At 41.6% G+C, this 19,032-nt stretch overlaps 1 protein-coding gene across 1 annotated transcript in view; it reads left to right on the top strand.

Moving 5' to 3' along the window:
* Positions 1-12,395: 12,395 nt before the first annotated feature.
* The window catches only part of SDC4 (syndecan 4), a 31,178-nt gene continuing 24,541 nt past the window's right edge, over positions 12,396-19,032 (top strand). The window contains exon 1 of the mRNA XM_089513952.1: positions 12,396-12,598. Coding sequence (XP_089370078.1) covers positions 12,539-12,598 — 60 coding nt within the window. The 5' untranslated portion in view covers positions 12,396-12,538. The remainder of the gene's footprint in view (positions 12,599-19,032) is intronic.

Raw genomic sequence — 19,032 nt, 5'->3', positions numbered from 1 at the left:
TTTAAACCTACAGAAATTAGTTTACTTTCATAAAATTTTGCCCATCTGCCATAGTAAATGTCAGATAGTAGGAACCATAAAAGACTGGATCTATTAGGCCTGAAATGTATCTTAAACCAAAACCTATAAGTCATCAACCAGGCTTCACTTTCAAGAGCATTCAATCCCACTTCTGCATAGAGAGTCAGATGGTGTACACATGGCGGTACAGATTATAGTCTCCTGAAAAAATGTGTCTGCAAACGTTCAATCTCCTTATTAAAGGCTGGAATCCAGGTGAATATGCTGTAAAGTAATTGTGGTCTTAATTTGGCTTTGTAAATTTTTAAGGCCGCTAGAATAACCTGGCCCTTAGCAATATTGCTATTTGTCTCAGATCAAGCCTCAAGTCCCCTGTAACATTTTAACGTTATTACCTCTGGTTTACTGACTTGTCCAATACTATCTCAAAGCAGAAATGTAGATGTGAAGGCAACACTGTCACTTCTCTTCCATCTCCAATTGGTTTTTTTTCCCCTTTCTTTCTCCTGTTTGGTTTGTAACATCTTGCCTGATGAAGAAACCCATGGAGCTTCAAAAGCTTGCAACAAGTATATTGTGCATTTCGTTTGGCCAATAAAGATATCACTGATACTTTGTACTTCTCTTCCCTGAGTGTTATTTTACCATCTTTGCCTGATGACGAAGCTTGTTAGCTTCAAAAAGTAGCATAATGTATTTTGCTCCTTTTGGTATTACTCAAAGAAAGGTAGGGGACTGGGTCGGGTCTCCACCAGATACAACAATATTACTTTAATTGTTGGAGAAATTGGCTTTGCAAGAGGCTGGGTAATCTTTAGGACCATTTGCACATCTTTATATCAATAATAACTGAGGAGAACTCCAGGTTTTGGAGTGAATTAAGATTTTATTTAGAAAATATACAGAATGCAATCACACACACACACAATAGCAATTCATGCAGACACAGCATTCAGAGCTAACAGAAATGGAAATATAGAAACAGATAGTAGAGTTTGAGGGATCTGCAGGAAGGTGATAATTACCTGTCCAGTGAGTAGACCATGGAAAGCTGGAATGGCTCAAACTGGGAGGTCTAAGGGCAGCACAGAACATACACAAAGTGCAGAAGTTCATGTCAGGTATGTGTGCAATGGTTTGGTTTTGGAGCCAATATTTACACCTAAAATATAGTTCCAAGCAGTGGGCTGTCTTGCCATGTAAAGAAGGCTGGATGTCCTTTTCCAGGAACTGACAATGGGATTCCGGACTGGTTGATGGCTTTAACTTTAGTGTGACAAAAACAGTAATTGGATTAAGATATGCCTAGGATAGATAGGCAGTGACGTTTGGCAGGGTACATAACAGAGGGTAGGCAGGAGGATTGGCTTACTGGTTTGGATGCAAGGAGGTCCTTTGTCCCATTACCTGGATGCACACATGCTCCTTTTCTCCTGGGAACCTGGCCAAGTGTTCCTGAAAGGTCATTGATCTCTCAAAAACATGTTGTCTCTAGATAGGAGAAATGAAACATGAGGACCTCAAAATACAGCACAGGATAGACAGGGTGTGTGAACAGTATCACCAATAATCTTTATTGAAATCTTTTTGAAACTGACACCTATGAGTTGGGCCCCTGTACCGCACTCTTATAGGAAGACAAAGGCAAAACCTTTCAGAACAAATTTTGCCTTAGGGTTGCCATAATTTGTAAACAACTTGAAGGAATACCACCACAATATTTTCTCTCTCCTTAGTATTTGCTGCTACCACACATATAGTGTAGCCACTTAAAAGGCATTTCTGTGTGAAACAAAACAGTATTTTCTTTACACTAAGCATAGGATTACAATGTACAGGTATACCTCAAAGCCTCTGACAAAGAAGCTCCTTTTTACAAATTATTTTTAGAATGAGATTCTACTCTCGGAGATCCTTCTGCAGCTGAGCTTATATGCAACAGGCAAGGTAAATTGCTTACTGAAAATGTGTGAAGAGCAAAACAAAATTGCTCCAGAATTGCTTACTGAACATGTGCGAAGAGCAAAACAAAAAAGGGTATGAAACTTAACCTTGGGCAAGTCACACTCTCTCAGCTTCAGAGGACAGCAGTGGCAAACTTCCTCTGAACCAATCTTGCCAAGAAAACCCCATGATATTAGGGTTGCCATAAGTTGGAGATGACTTGAAGGCATGCAACTACAACAAATAAAACATTAGTCTGCCTCACCAGCTAACCTGACGTTGAAAAAAACCTATAAATCTGTAAGTTTCTCAACCAAAATGGAAATCATAAGAAAAGTGGAAGCTGTCTGAAGAAAAAAATAATCCTGGAATATATTTTGGAAAAAGCTTTAATGTGTTCTCTAGAAGATTCAAAATGTTTTTGTTTGCTTATGCAAAGCTTGCTGACCTAGTTATTTCATTTCACATGTGAACAATATTAATTTTTTTTTTTGGGGGGGGGGGAAATCCTGAAACATGTTGACCTGATTCTTTTTTGCACTATAGGAACCTATTTGTATTACCAAAGTTTTTGTTAAAGATATAAAGCCCAGGAACATATCTACTTTACTGCATTAACTGAAAGAGCCCATTACCTCAGTTAATCCTAACTCTGGTTTGTTGAAGTAAAACCAGCTTCATAAACAACAATTTGAAGTTGGCTTCTTTCAAAAATACCATATTTAAGATTAACCACAGTTTGCCATGTTTAAATGACACTCAACTCAGGGAGAGGAGAGGAAGGGGTATATCGTACCTTTCCCAAGTAAGTTCAAGCAAGAGCAAATTGCTGCAGTTTTTCCTAGCTTGTCTGTTCTTCCTCATTAATAACTTTTGCCATCTTGATCATGCTCTGCTGTTGTTTGGGCACATGGGTGGGATACAGACCACCCAAAAAGGGCGGTCTATCCGCGCCTTGTTTTGCTGCACGAGGGAGCCACAGTGGACAAACCACGCAGCTCCCTCACGCAGAAAAAACAACCCTTAAAAAGTGGGTTCTTCTTGCGGCACATTTGTGACCCCACAGTGCACCAATGGTGCACTTGCAGCATCATGATGCCAGGACGTGTGGACGCTAAGCGTCCGTCGTGTCAAAATGGTGGCGCCCATGTGTACAGAGCACTGCCATTTTGATGCCCCCGTCACATGCTAGGGGTGAGGCCAATATGGGCGGTGCGCCCTCGGCCAACCCCTAGCACGTGACGGGGGCACACTTTAGGCCCGTCTGGAGAGGGCCATGTGTCCCATTTTTTTGTCTGTGAATTGTTGGAGGGTATGAAATGAGGACCTTATTCCTCAAAACCACTTAATAATTAAGTTTTAACTTACTTAATAGTGATACGAGCACAGCAGATAAAAGGAATTCATTAGTGACAAGAGGAGGGTACAAGTATTACTACATTTCTGATAATGCATAAATGCTGCAAACCCTAAATAAGATTTGATTGCTAATATTTATTTAGCTTTTAATACTAGTAAAGATAAAAGCTCAGAGGTAGAACACGTTTGCATGCAGAAGATCTCAAGTTGAAACCATGGCATCACCAAGAAGGACTGGGAAACTCCTCTAAAATCCTGAAGAGCTAGTGCCAATCAGTGTTAGTAATACTGGACTATATGGATCAAAGAGCTGACTCACCATCAAGGCAGCTTCCTGTGTTCCTGTGTTGCCTTTCAATGTTTTTCACTTTTGAAATTTCATTGCAGATTACTCACTATTAGTTTAAAAGATGTATTGTGTTATTGTTCACTGTTTTATTGTAAATTTATTGTAAATTCCTTCAGTTATTAATTCAGTAGAAAAGTGAATTATAAGTAACCAATAAAGAAAAAGTAATCTAAACACCACAGCTGCTTTTAGTTATGAGCTGTGGTTTAGCTTTTGGTAAATGAGGCCATGTCCTTTAAAAAGGAAACAAAAAATGATTATCTCTGTCTCTCCTCATTTCATCTTAAAGTAATTGGGCTCTCTTAGGAGATTACTACATGTGGTTTTTAAACTGCAATTAGAGATGGAAAAAAGTGGCTTTGACAATATTTATCGCACAACGACCTGTAATTGCGGTGTTCCCTCAGATACAGTTAAAGAATCCCTTTTCATTGACAGCGGAAACCCATCAATGACCTCCCAATTGCATTAGTCCCCAGGTGTGAAACACTGCTGCTGGGGCAGTTGCAATATTGACAGTCATGTGGTGTCAGTGTTTGCTCCTCTTCGCCTATCCTTCCTCCTCCTTGCTATTCCCAAACAGTCTGATTCCTTTAATTTTTTTTTCAATTTCTTCTCTTAAAGTTTTTTTTTAAACTTCACATTAACAGAGCTCCAGAATTGTCAGGAAAAGTTAAAATAAAAATTAAATTAAAAGACTGAAAGGCATGCTAGGTAGCATAGGGCAGAGAGGTGGATGTAAGGAGGAGTCAGGAAGAAAGTGTGATGACGGCAGCAGCCCCAGTTATGTGATTGTGAAGATGTGCAATAATGGCTGCTCTGAAACTGCTGTTTCCAAATTTTTTTAATTGATGCAATTGTTACAAGAACAGGATTTGTGTGGTAATATGGTTAGCCATTGATGTCTGTTTCCCATTATCTGTGACGTATTGATCCTATTTGGATCAACGGATTTGTATTCTGCATTTTGCTTTGTGCTGTAGTGATTTGCATGTTAGACTATGACCAGGGTTCGAATCCCCATTCAGCCATGGAAGCTCACTGGGTGACCTTGAGTAAGCCAGAGCCTCAGAGAAAGGCAAATGTAAACCCACTCTGAACAAATCTTGCAAAACAAACAAACAAACAAAAACCATGATAGGTTCAGAAATGACTTGAAGGCATACAACAACAACAGTTTGGTTCATGTGATGGTGCATTGTAATTTTTCAAAGTGCTTTTTCGGTCTTTGGGTGAAAACACAGTATCAAATACGGAATTTACTTTGAATAATGTGCTCTTCTTTTTATTCAATGATCACATCACTACTCCATGACTGGGACTGTAGCACAAGCAGAGAAATACAAAGTAAAAGTACTGCTGGACATTGCTTCTTTAAACAGAAATTTTGGTACCAGAGGCATAAATAAAATGGAAACAATAGGGATAGGTTCCTACACTACACAAAAAAGAGCAGTTCAACACTTTTCTGCAAACTTTTTATTCAAAACTAATAACATGCACACATGAAATGAAGCAGCAGGTATACCTTCCTAAGTAGAAGACTTGTAAGCTTCTTCCAAAGTGCAACAAGAGGAGATTTTTTTCGCTTTCTTACCAGCATTCACTTTGCTTCCATTTTTGGTGGCAAAATTTAAATATTTGTATTTTTTTTCAAATACGTATGCTGAGGGTAGTTGGTGAAGCAGGCTTATTTGCTTTCCCCTTTTCTCTGTTTTGCTGTTCACTCGCGGTCAGTAAGGTACTCTGGTGGTTGTTGCTGTTTTCCTTGCCTCTTGTAGGCAGATGCACACAGCTACATTTGGATCAGTTAAAGTCTGGTTCTTTCTTAGCTCAAGCTTTATTACATTGTTTACTGTAGAAAGAATGCTGAATGTTTCTCCAGCCTTCTTTCACCATTCACCCACTGTTAATGTTGCTAAAAAACGTCAGCTAGACAGGAGAAGAAGGAGAGGTGATGGGCTGGGTATGCATAAGAAGTCTTTGTAAAGAGGAGCTTCTTTGTTAGAGGGTTTGTTAACTGTACTATGCCTGTTCCTCCTAGCATACTGTATTTTACTCCATTGTTTGGAACATCCTTTGGGAAAGAAATGGCAGGAGACAAACTATTCGAAAGTAATGGCACAGTTAACCAGTTACCTCTGCCTTCTTGATGTCAGCGAAGTTTCCTATGACATTAAGCTCCAGATAAGAATCACAGCAGGGGAACTTTCAAGCCATTCTTTCATTTATTTAGTTAGTTTTCATTTGTGTTATCTTGAAAGGTCAGAGAAAGTGTGTTTTTACTTAGGCTGCTGAAGATGCAAAAAACCAAACAAACTCCTATATGTGGATGTCAACTAGCTCTGCCAATAAGGCTTCTGTTTTTGTGTTATATATTTTTCTGATTCTTTTCTGCCTGTACTTACAATGTTTTGCCTGTGCCAGGGTTTTGGATGAGATGTATTTCATGTCCCCTTTTGGTTGGATTGTATTCTTTGCCAACCAGCTGGCTACTTGCAATGTGAAATGGTAGCTCCAGTTGCTTGATAACTTCAGTTGCATAGATTCCATGTGTCTAATCCTTTAGGGGTCATTCAGACACCATTTTTTTAGTGAGACTATGCAAACAATCTCATTCAGGCATTCCGGGTTTGTTGTTTACACTATGGAAGCACATCTATGATCATCTCTGCGAGTTCAGGGGCTGATATGTGCCAGTACTCTAATAAAGATGGAGTTGATGATGCAAATGTATTCAAAACATGTTCAAGGCCTGCTGAGTTTTATTCCAGTTTATCCTAGTTCTATTCGCATCAGTTATTCACACTGCTGATGATACGAATCATTTAAAAAATACTTAGGAAAAAAACTGATATCGATTATACCCAGTGAAGTAGGTCATTTGGCAGCCCTCTCCCAATACTTAAATCAGATGCATTAGAAATGCATTTGAACAACAAAGATTCAACCCAGATTATTTTCACTGTCTGGATAATCCCTTAGAGAGATAAATCAGGAACTTAGATCCAAAATTCTGCCACTGAGGGTGCATCTACATTGTAGAAATAATGCCATTGGACACCACTTTAAGTGCTGCTATCAATGCTGTTACAATAATACCACAAAAAGTGCAAAGCTATCACTTCTTAAATTACAGTTATTATGTAAAGTAGCTATACCTTTGTGACTGGAGCAAGAAAGTAATTACAAGTAACATTTCCTAAATGACTTGCAAATAATTATTTCCAACTTCTTGTTAGAGACAAAACTGGAACTAATTATGGCATAGGATGCCATATTCTCTAAATAACTGGTCTATTAAGGGCCCAGTTCTAAACAGCTGCAATTTCCTGGCATTTTGGAGCTGAAATAACCATGGGAAAGCCTTAAACACAACATGTTAGTGGAATTTATTAACATCTGCAGCACCAGGTGTCAATTCTCAATAGACATTGGAGCCATGCTGCAAAATATTAAAACAGCATCAACCAAAATAAGAAAGTAGAAAGAAGAAAGCAAAGTGAACCAATTCAGAGTGGAGGAGGAAACAAACAAACAAAAAGCTGTAGCCAAAAAGACTAGAGAGGAACAAGAAAATAAAAGTGACAAGAGATAATATAACTTTTGAGTGAGATTTGCATGCCAATTATTGAACATGAGAGATTAACAAGACATGCCTCTGAAACTGGAAGCTTTCTGTCAGCACTGGCTGGCGATGATGGGGGTTGCAGACTGCATCCGAAGGGTGGTAGTCTGGAGAATGGTGCCCAAAATTTATAAATGAACAACAATAGCATTAATAAACAGCAGTGTACACTCTCAGTTATCTGGACTATATTGTGCAAAATTAAGAGCTTGAAGAGAGGCACCGTGCTGTGTTTTCTTCATTTTCTGGTTGTTATTTTTCTTTATTGAGCTTCCCATTCCCTCTGAACTCCTGTCTACATTAACTCCAGCTCACCATTTTCAGTATTACTTGATTATTACTTGTTTACTGGAAACAAACTGTGCAAAATACCACAAATACACTGACGGACTTTAACATGGAAATAGTCACAGCAGGGAAGAAAGTAGAAAGGGTAGGCTTATGGAAATAAAGAGGAGGGGAGAGGAAGAGAGATAGGAGCATTTCGGTACAATTGGCCTTTTGACTGTAAGTATTCATTTGTTACTCATTTGGATATGCACCATCTGCATATCTTCTCTTGAGAATCTGCTTGTGAGGAAACTGCATTTTCCAAGCACAGGATTTTGTACTTCAGAAAAGATAACACTTCTATGAGATTACACTGTCATGGAATATGGTTCAGGAGGTGTCATAGGCTGCATCTGCACTTCAGGAATAATCCAGTTTGACAACACTTTAACTGCCATGCCTCAATGCTGTGGGATGTATAGTTTGTTGTGGCACCAGAGCTCTTTGACAGGGAAGGCCAAATATCTCACAAAACTACAAATCCCAGAATTCCATAGCATTGAGCCATAGCAGTTAAAGTGGTTTAAAACTGCATGCAGCCATGGACAGTGGATGATGCTTCCTCTAATGTGATTGACAATATTTAAGCTTCCTGCCACAGTGCCATGTACAGGAACACTTAAGTTCAAAAATCCTGGCTTTTAGTAGTGTTGTCTTGTGTTCTCAGGACTGAAAACTCACCATTATTACAGGAAAGTTAACGCATCATAATTCAAATTTTGAGTAGGCTAACATTCCATTGGCCATAAATCCAAAGCAATATCTTTCTTTTTCTTTCATCCAGTCCCATCTCATCTCATGGAGCCCTGGTGGTGCAGTGGTTAAATGCCTGTACTGCAGCCATTCACTCGAAACCACAAGGTTGCGAGTTCAAGACCAGCAAAAGGGCCCAAGCTTGACTCAGGCTTGCATCCTTCCGAGGTCGCTAAAATGAGTACCCAGATTGTTGGGGGCAAATTGGCTTACTTGCTAATTAGCTTACTTGCTGTTCACCGCTATGATCTTTGGAATAGCGGTATATAAATAAAACAAATTATTATTATTATTATTATTATTATTATTATCTCATGGGACTGACCTTGGATCTCCAGACACAGTCCTTCCTCCCTTTTTCTCATCTGCTCATTAACCACCAGAAGAATGTGAGTGATTGCCCTACTAATTAATTTAGGATTACCATGTCCCATTATCCATATCAATACTGCATAACATGTTATAAACAAGCAAAGCAATGATAGCAAACATGACTCTATTTGTCCTGGCATGTAAGCTCCTGATATTCTACCATTTTGTGAACTTCCTTGCTTCTCCATCCAACTTTGTTTTCTTTTAATTTTGAAATTTCCTATTGGTTGAGCCCACTGGTGTTGTAAAACTGCATCCCTGATATATGTGTTCAGGACCATGTTTTATGTGTTAAAAAGGAGCTCATTTTGTGAACCCTTTAAAAACTATTTTCTTCAAATGTGGGGAAGTATGTTTGTTCACCTTTATCATGTTTCTTTTACAGTGGTGGTTCTCCTCCTACACTCGTTGCTTTGCATATGGGAAATCCACCCATCCTTTGGAAACTTTCCCAATGACAGAGAAGTGTATATGTAGTAGTCACTTTCTCCCACAGAAAAGGGGATATTATTTAAAAATCAGGGTGAAAACACCATAGCTATCAGTAAGGTTATCTCACATCCAGTATTGTTTTTGGAACAGCAGCAGACTGTGTTCATAGTGGGTTATCCAAATCATGAAAGTATCTATTGTGAGTTGCAACCAGTGACAATTATTAGTCATTCTCTGGAGTTAGGGGTTCAGGACTCCCATGAAAGTGGAAAAACAAAAAACAAAACAAAATAAAAACCCACTATATTTTTACCTTACAGTACACTTATCTAGGAAACTCTAGATCCTCTAGTGCAACTCTGTGGTCAGCATCCACTGGAAATTTGAAATCAGCCCTGGTCCATGGACGACCACATTGAGTAGCACTGGTCAAAACATTTGGACCTCAATATACAGGACTACCAGCTGAGCCTCCATCTCTGCCACAGTCCTGACACAACCTATATCAATACAACCATTGTTGTTGTTGTTGTGTGCCTTCACGTTGCTTCTGATTTATGGTAACCCTACCATGGGACTTTCTTGGCAAGGTTTGTTCAGATAAGATTTGCCATTGTCTTCCCCTGAGGCTGAGAGCATATGACTTACCCAAGCTCACCCAGTAGGTTTCATGGCCAAGCTGGGAATTGAACACTAGTCTCCAGAATCCTTGTCCAGCACTCAAACCACTACACCACACTGGCTGCCAATACAAGATTATTGATATTTCATTTCTTTTTAACTTTTGTAAACTCATGTTTTAGCTGGACCTTTTAAAAATTATTGTAAGTTCCCTTGAATTTTAGGCATTTGGCGGGATATACATTCAATAAAGAAAGAAAGAAAGAAAGAAAGAAAGAAAGTAAGTCACTCTTTCTCAAGATTTGGTCTCACTGCTGGGACAGCTACAGAAATCCATCCTAAAGCATCTGCCAGGGATTATGGCACAGGAATGCGACCTGTATACAAATCCCAAACTGGAAACTTCTGGTTTATGTCTGCTGTTTACGTTTCTAGATGAATTCAAAAACACTGCAATTTGGACAGGCTGTCCCAAAAGGGAAGCTGCCCTGTGAATAGGCCTGCAGCCAAGGCTACAATTTGCATAGGAGTCCTAATTCTCTTTCTTCAATATAGGGAGGCAGTGTGCAGCAGCAAAGCAGGTAGAAAGTAATAGGTAAAGCTTCCCCTAGCACTGCAGGGTGATACAATTAAGTTAAAAATTCTGCTTGTTTCACAACTAAGCAGGCAAGGCTCACTGGAAGTTCATCACAAATCACACTGGAGAATCCCCATGAGTCAAGCTGGGGAATCTCAACTGGCTATGATGAAAGTTGTATTTCATATTTATATGTATTTATATTTATACATTTTAATGTTGTACTGATTTTAAATGGTATTGTTTTTTAATTTGCTGTTAGCCGTTTTGAGTACCCCTGTTGGGAGAAAGGCAGGATATGCAATGGCGTCACTTGGGTTGGTGTCACCCAGTGCTGTAACTCATAGTGTCACCCCCCACCCATTAACCCCCTTCCATTTCACACCATACAGAATCCTTAGTAATGCTTTTTTGTACTAATGTTGCTCATAAACTGTAATTCCCATGTACCACTGAATGTAATGCTAATAGTTGTGATATAAACAACCAGCAAAATTAAAATTATACCTTTAAATTACAATATCATATGCATATGTACATATACAGCCTAAATATATTTTACATATACATCATGAAGATTTGATTAAAATGTGATGTTTTTAAAAATATATTTTAAAAGGATAAAAAATCATTTTTAATTAAAAATTGAAATTTTGAATTTTGAAATTTTAATTTTTTAAAAAATCTGGGGCCTCTCCTTTCTCCTCGCATTGAGCTTTGCCCCACTCCCACCATCTCTTAAAGCATTTTATAGGGAAGCAGATGAATACTACAGCCCGATTGTGCCAAAAGGAAGGTTTCTGAGGAGCAGTCATCCCCTCTTAGGGTGTCACCTTGGTGTGGTCTGCATCCCCCACATCCCCTTAGCGATCCCTCTGCCTATATCATTTGAGTCTAGGTTATTCAAAGGGCCGTGCTCCTCGTCACTCCAGATCAGGTAAATGCGATGGTCAGGAGTGCTTATTATCAGCTTCGGTTGATACGCCAGCTGCGTCCTTTCCTGGAATCGGAGGACCTCGAAATACATCACTGGTAACATCATGACTCAATTTCTGTAATGCGCTCTACATGGGGTTACCCTTGTACCTCTTCCGGAAACTTCAATTAGTCCAAAATATGGCAGCCAGGCTAGTTACTGAATCAGCTAGAGATGCCCATATAACACCTATCTTGAAATCTCTACACTGGCTGCCTATTAGTTTCTGGGCACAGTACAAGGTGTTGGTGATGACTTTTAAAGCCCTTCAGAGCTTGGGTCCAACCTATTTGTGGGATCGCCTTCTTCCTTACAATCCACCCCATGCACTTAGGTCCTCTGGGAAGAACCTACTACAACCAATAAAGACAAGATTGGCAGCGGTCACCCAGAGGGCCTTTTCATCTGCAGCTCCCAAACTATGGAATGGCCAGTCGGAGGAGATCCAGAACATTACCAACCTTGACAGCTTTAAAAAGGCTGTCAAGATGGATCTCTTCTAACAGGCCTTTCCTGAGTAACTCACCTGGCCACCAGGCTAAACATCCCCAGCTCCCTCAGTCTCTCCTCATATAAGGCATGGTTTCCAGACCCTTCACCATTTTGGTTGCCCTCCTTTGGACATGATCCAGCTTCTCAACGTCCTTTTTGAACAATATCTATTTTGTTATGGTTTGTGAATTCTGGGTTGTAGCTGGAGTGGGGGGGATAACGGCTTTTCATGGGTTGTTGCATTTCATTCCCTCTTATTTTTATTGCTGCATTTGACTGTTTTGGGGTCTTCTTGTGTCGTGTTGCAAGCCGCCTTGGTCCTGCGGGAGAGGCGGGGTACAAATAACATGTCTATCCTATTCCATTCTAAATACTACTACTACTACTACTAAAGGCATGCTAAGCTGTGCTCCCAAGGCCTTGGCCACCAGGGCCCTCCTTGGCCAGCTAGAGGGCGGTGGCGAGGAAGGAAGGGCCGGGGCCTCCTCTCTTTGGGAAGCGAAAGGGTGGCGGCCGGCCTCCCTCCCTCCCTCCTCTTTCTCTTTCCCCTCCTCCTCCTCCTCTTCTTCTCCTTCTTCCAAGGGCCAGGCCTCTCTATAAGAAGCCTGGGCGCCTCCAGCGGGAGAAACTCTCTCTCCAGCCGGTGCTCCTGGTGCGCAATCCCCAGCTCTCCCCAAAGTCGCCATGCAGCCCTCCTTCTGGCTCCTTCTCGTCCTCCTCGCCTCGGGCGTCGCTTCGGAGTCGGTGAGTAGTGGGTCCCAGCCTCGGGAGGGAAATGGGGGGAAGGAGGAGGAGGCACGGAAGGGTCAGGGGGAGCCTCTTCGCCTTGCCCTGGGTCCCCTCCCCTGCCTTCCCCCTTCCCTCAGGACAGGATTGGGGGAAACAGTGGCTTCCCTTCTTGGGTTCCTTGGCTTTGGGGAAAGGAGGAGGCTTGGGCTCCCCTAAAAAGGGAACCCCCATTTTGGGGATTTGCCTGCCTGCTTCCCTGGCAGCTGCTTTTGGGGGGAAATGCCTGGGGAGCCCTCAGTACGTAGGCATCTTAATGGGGTTCCTCACACGGTCCTTTTGCACTTTCATGGGCTTGTGCTGCAAGAGAGGGCCAGGCCAACAGGAACAAGAGCTACCGGGAATATTTGCACACACACACACACACGTATACACACATACACACACACACACACACACACAAGCAGGGAGAGCAACAGTCCTGAGGGAAAAGGGACTCTCTTTCAGGGCATTGAGGGGAAGGAAGGCGGGGGAGAAACAACCTCTTGTCCTCCTCCTCTTTGTAACTTTGTACAACCCAGTGTAACTTCTCTGTAACTGTTGCCCTCTTCCCCCCCCCCCGAGAACTTGGGGGAGCGAGGATTATTATTGTTATTATTAATTTTTCCCGCCCAAGCTGAGGGAGGCAAGGAAATGGAGTTGGAATTCGCCTTCCTGGCTGCATCCACACTGGAGAGATAACCCAGTTTGGTAAGACTTTAACTCTTTTTCTGGCTCAAGGCTATGGAATTCTGGGAGTCGGAGCGGAGCTCCGCTCTGGGCCCACAACAAACTCCAACTCCCAGAATTCCATAGCAAAGAGTCAGACAAAGAGTTAAAGTGCTGCCAAACCGGGTTATCTCTACAGTGTGGATGGGACCTGAGCATCCACAGATTTTGGGCCTCCCTGGGGACTCTTTGAGCCCAACCCCAGGGGAGATAGCAAGGGCCCCTCTGGCCTCCCCAAAGCCCTGCCCCAACACCAGCAGCGCCTTTGGCATCCCGAGCGAGGGCTGTGGGTTGCTGCTGCCGCTGCTGCTGCCTTCTGGAGCAGCAGCACTTCCTCCAGCTCATAGCTGTGGAATGAGTAACCGCTGACCTCCCAAAGCCTGGCTCTGTTGCAATTCCCGAACGTCACGGGGCATTGCGCTTGAAGTGAAATCCCCAGGGCTCTGGCACGTTCCAATTCCAGGGCTTTTCCTGTAAGGCTGGGGTTGAGGGCTGGCTCAGGATCAAGTTCCCTCTCTTGTTCTCTGGAGGACCGTGTGTGTCAGCAAAGGGAACTTGCAGCCCCTCGGAGATTCGTTGAAAGAAAGAAGCTGGGAGCATGAGCTTTTGTAGTCTTGAGCCCAAGTGAAAGGGAGCATGAGTTTTGGTAGAAATGAGCCTAACTGAAAGAAAGAAGCTGGGAGCATGAGCTTTGGACAGACCTGAGCCTAAATGAAAGAAAGAAGCTAGGAGCATAAGATTTGGTAGACTTGAGCCTAACTTCAAGAAAGAAGATGGTAGACCAGCTTTCATAAACTTGAGGCGGCTTCCTCAGATGCATACGGAGCTCAAGCAGGCTCAAGCCTGCAAAAACCTATGCTACCAGCTACTTTGTTGCAGCTCACCTCAAAGGAGCTACAATATCCCTTTGCATACTGATTTTCCACATTAACACAGACTAACATATTTCTGAATTCTGCCTCTCTGAGAACAGGAATCCCTGGAAGTCCTTTGCCCTTCAGCTCCACCTCTTCCTCCCCCCCTTTCCTCATACACCTTTGAGTTGTTTGTACAGGTAGTTATTTCAGTGGTAAACACCCTTTTGCCTTGCTGACCTTTGACCATGCCAAACAGTTTTTCTTTGCCCGTGTTGTTGATCTACATGCCAAGAAAGACTGTTTGGCATGGGGTATTGTTGCTCTAAGAGAGCTGGTGTGGTGTGGCACTTTGAGTGTTGGACTAGGACCCTGGGAGGCCAGGGTTCAAAGACAAGTCACACTCTCTCAGCCTCAGAGGAAGGCAAAAAGAAACCACCCCTCTGAACAAATATTGGCAAGAAATCCCCATGATAGGTACACTATAAGCCAGAAAGGACTTGAAGGTGACAGTTGTCAATTGTGGGAAGCCAGGGGTGCGGGTGAGAGAGTGGCTTATGATTTTTTTTTAATATACTGGCAGCAGGGTCTGAGGTGCCAGTAGGAAGGGGAAAAGTTGAGAAAGCACATGGAGGATAAAGGAATACTGTAATGCTGGTAGAATTAGGATCCTCAGTAGCCTGCCCCAGGGAGGATGTTTTGATGTTCCAGAAGTTGTAATAAGAACTTTCTGTGCCCTTCTTGACTTGGTAATTTGTTAAAAAAGGGAGTATGTGGTGGTGGTAAGGTGTGACATTTAACTCATCCTCTCTGGTTTGTTTCACCTCTGCCCATGTTCTCTTCTTGCCAGTCCTTCTCATAGCTGAGGTTGCTCTTACCTGATTGTATTTGGATGTGGATGAGAGTAGTCAACAGGGAAGAGAACTGCCCTTAGTGTGTTGCTTTTGGTTGATGCTTCATATATTGATAAATGGTGTCGGAATGAACTTTCTTGTTGTTGATGGTGGCATGTATGAACTCATCTTCTTTCTATGAAGCAATATTGTATTGTTCCCTTGTCATAGATTGCGACAGAAGCTAGTTAACTAATGATTAAACAAACCCCCTTGGGATGCACATTCCTGATTTGATAGCCTTGAGTGAATGAGTCTGAGGAAATCTCTAGAAATCTGGATAATTTTGAAACTAGCCTTTATCAGCAGCTCTTATATCAGGGACTGGTCCTATCCTCTTCGACATTCCTGAAATTCTGTCATCAGTCGGGAGTGCTGTTGATGAGCTTGTTATCAGCATATCTCTTTGTCTTCAGGCTTTTTAGCAGAAGACCTATTAACTTGCTGTCCTGAAGTGGATGGTGTGACCAACTACATAGGAACATCTTTTCTTGAAGTTGCCCCATGTAGCCAGTATAGTCATACCACTCCAGTCATTTGGAGGCACATTTAGTAGCAGGTGGGAGCTTTTGAAATAGTCAAATACTTTCTTTGAGTTAACTACTTAGTATTTTTAAAAATGTCATACATTACAATATATTTAGCTCAGATATATGATTTCATAAGATACGAACTGAAATTGCTATAGTAGTACAAAGTAGTCTTTTTCAATTACGATACCCAGATTAACTTGGTGTCTTCTGCTCTTGGCTCCTTCTCTCAACCTTCTATCATCTATTGAAGACTGTTTAATCTTGTCCTATTTATGTTGAGGTACTGGTATTCCATTTTTGTAAGCCACTCTGAAAGTAAAAAGGTGGAGTATAACTTTAAACATGTCTTAGTGTTGTTTCTATTGCTGTGCATAGATAAAGCCTTGCCATGGAGAATTAAATCAGTCTCCTATGTTGCAATAGCAAAGGAACCTGAGTGTAACATGCCAGTTTGGCTTTCCTCCTCAGTGTTCATGCAGTGTTAAAACAGTAGTAGAATTTCCCAAAATATAAGTATCTGGCTGACCTTATTGTTTTGAAAAGTGGTGGAGCATTATTAATGAACAAACCGGTTTGTCCTGTCCTGCAGCCATGAATCCCTCAGGCTTGTTCTTTCTACTCTTGCCTGGTTTTCTCTCCTGTCTCTCTCAATCAAATCATCATTGTTAACCTGAATATGTAACTTTATTTTCAGTCTCTACCATATGATTTGGACAGGTTCAGACAAAGCTCAGGTGTGCCCTCATTTGGCTGATGTGATATAACTGCCTGTTCTGGAAAGACTAGGAATGGGCCTTAAATACTATTCAGGTGTTCTTCATGAAGTCATTACTTTCCTCCAAGTATCTACAGCTAATTTAGTCAGTAAATGACCAAGGTTCTGTGGTTCTTCTTTTATCTGTCTATCAAGTGGTTGCTAGTTAGAATCAAGATACCCTGAACTCCTCACTTCTAGAGTTTCTAGCCCTCATGGCAGGCAAGATGTTTAATAGATGGCTGAAAATGCTAAAGGACTGTAACTTGGTGTTAGGTCCACACCCAGTTTTGTTCTTAATTAATTATGGGATTATCCGACAATACTGGATGTATCTTCAACACTCAGGGGGAAAAACCTGGAATAAAGTTAATATGATTGTTTGAAATTACTGAACTTGTGGATGTATTACAAGCAATTAAGTGAACTGCAAGCCACATCCCTTGAGTAAATGACCATATTCCTCATAGAAACATAAAAAAGGCTTCTTTCTGTCATATCAAAATTCTATCTAGTCCCTCAATTTCCAACCAAACATCTATGGAAAAGCTACAACTAGGACACCTTTATAGAGATTTGCAGTAGAACCATGGTGGCAAATAAACTATCTGTTCTTGAGGAAGAGAACAAACTTCAGGTAGTGTAGATAAATCTGAGAAAAGGGTCCACAAGATTGTGAGGTTGAGAAAACATGGCCCAATTAGTCCATTAAAAAAAATCCTGGGCTTACTGAACAGTATGCATACAGACCTCAAGCTATAGATGTTGTACCTGATGTCTCTGGTGCAACCCTTGCCCACAGTGCTAGGACACATTGTTGTGATGCACTAGGGAAGGGGCTAGTCCCACAGAACCCTCTCTCCTGGCCAGCTTCCACCATCAGCAGTGCATGTGAGCCATGCCTTGAACTAGATGGGATATGCAGAATTTTTAAGGTCTAGACAAGAGAGACCCAAGCCTAATTCCAGTTAAGTTCTAGCTAGAATAGGCACACTAAATCAGTGGAGTTTGCATAAGTATTAGAAACTTTCCACTGATTCCTTGAGTCTGCTTTATTGCATCCATTGCATTTAGACACAAGAGAAAAAGCTGTAGCTTAGCAGCCATCTCCTGGCATTCTTTAATGCCGTGGGCTACTTGGCTGTGAAACCCTTTCTCTTTCATAGCTGGGGGAAGAAAGTTTGGGTGGGGGGGGTTGCTGGGTTTTTTTAAGGATTAATGCCTTTAAGGACATGTTAGGCTTGAGGGTATATATCAAAATTGCAGAGCATCATAGGTATGATAAATTGTTTCAGAATATTAATATTGTGGTGTTGGTCAACGTTCTATTCATTATCGGCTCCACTGCTTTAAAAAAAAAAGGCTGACGAGAAACCTCAGTTTTTGTATTAGCTAATCTAACTGAGAGGAAGGAGTTGAATGATTGTATTGCACAAGCCATGTCCTGCAGCATATTCTTAGTGTATCCAACTGTGGTATCAAGAATATGATGCTTTTATAAAATGCATCTTCAAAAAGGAATAGATAGAGGACCGAAATAATTACCACGCAGTCAGCTTGACATCAATACCAGGAAAGATTCAAGAGCAGATGATTAAACAGACAGCCGTAAGCAGTTAGAAAAGGATGCTATAACCACTAAAAATCAAGATGGGTTTCTCAAAACCAAGTCATGCCAGACTAATCTTATCTCTTATTTGACAGAGTTTCAAGCTTTATAGATGAGGGGAAAGATGTGGATGTAATGTATCTTGGGCCTGTTACAGACTGCCAAAATAAAGCTGCTTCGGGTCTCTTTGGAGGTATGCTGTTTAAATGATGCATGCATCCTAAGAATCCAGAAGCTGCACCAAAGCTGCACTCCAGTGCTTAGGAATGGTGTGTGGCTTTGGCGCAACCTCCAGACTCTTAGGACCCATGCATCATTTAAATAGCATACCTCCAAAGAGACCCGAAGCAGCTTTATTTTGGCAGTCTGTAACAGGCCTTGATTTCAGTAAAGCCTTTGACAAGATCCCCCATGATATTCTTGCAAAACAGCTAGTAAAAGGTGGGCTAGACAATGCTACTGCTTGGTGGATTTGTAATTGGTTAATTGACTGAATCCAAAGGGTGCTCAGCAATGGCTCCTCTTCGTTCTGGAGAGAAGTGACCAGGTCCCTGTCCTGGGCCCTGCTATTCAACATCTTTATCAGTAACTTGGATGATGGAACAGGGGACTTGCCTATCAAATTTGAAGATGGCACAGGATAAAAATTCAGAATTACCATAACAGATAAGAGAGTTGGGCCAGAACTAACCAAATGTGTTTTAACAGGGAGAAAAGGTACCACACCGAGGCAGAAAAAAAATGAAGTGCACAGATATAGAATGGGTGACAGACACCTGGATTGACAGCAGTATATGGAAAATGGATCTAGAAGTCTTACTAGACCACAAGCTAAGCATGAGTTAGTCAGTAGTGTGATGTGGTAGCTAAAAACCCCAATATGATTTTAGTCCTGTATCAATAGGACTGTACTGTCAAGATTGATGGAAGTAATAGTACAGTGTGCCCGCGTCATACGTGGATGCACCATACGCAGCTTTGGATCAGAACGGATCCCCACGTAAAAAAAAAGGACACACTGTACCACTCTCTTCTGTTTTG

Source organism: Sceloporus occidentalis, unplaced genomic scaffold (genome assembly GCF_023333645.1).
Source record: "Sceloporus occidentalis isolate IW3139 unplaced genomic scaffold, rSceOcc1.0.p SCAF_3, whole genome shotgun sequence".
Lineage (NCBI taxonomy): Eukaryota > Metazoa > Chordata > Lepidosauria > Squamata > Phrynosomatidae > Sceloporus > Sceloporus occidentalis.
Note: the sequence above shows the minus strand (reverse complement) of the source record. Positions and strands in the feature narration are given on the sequence as shown.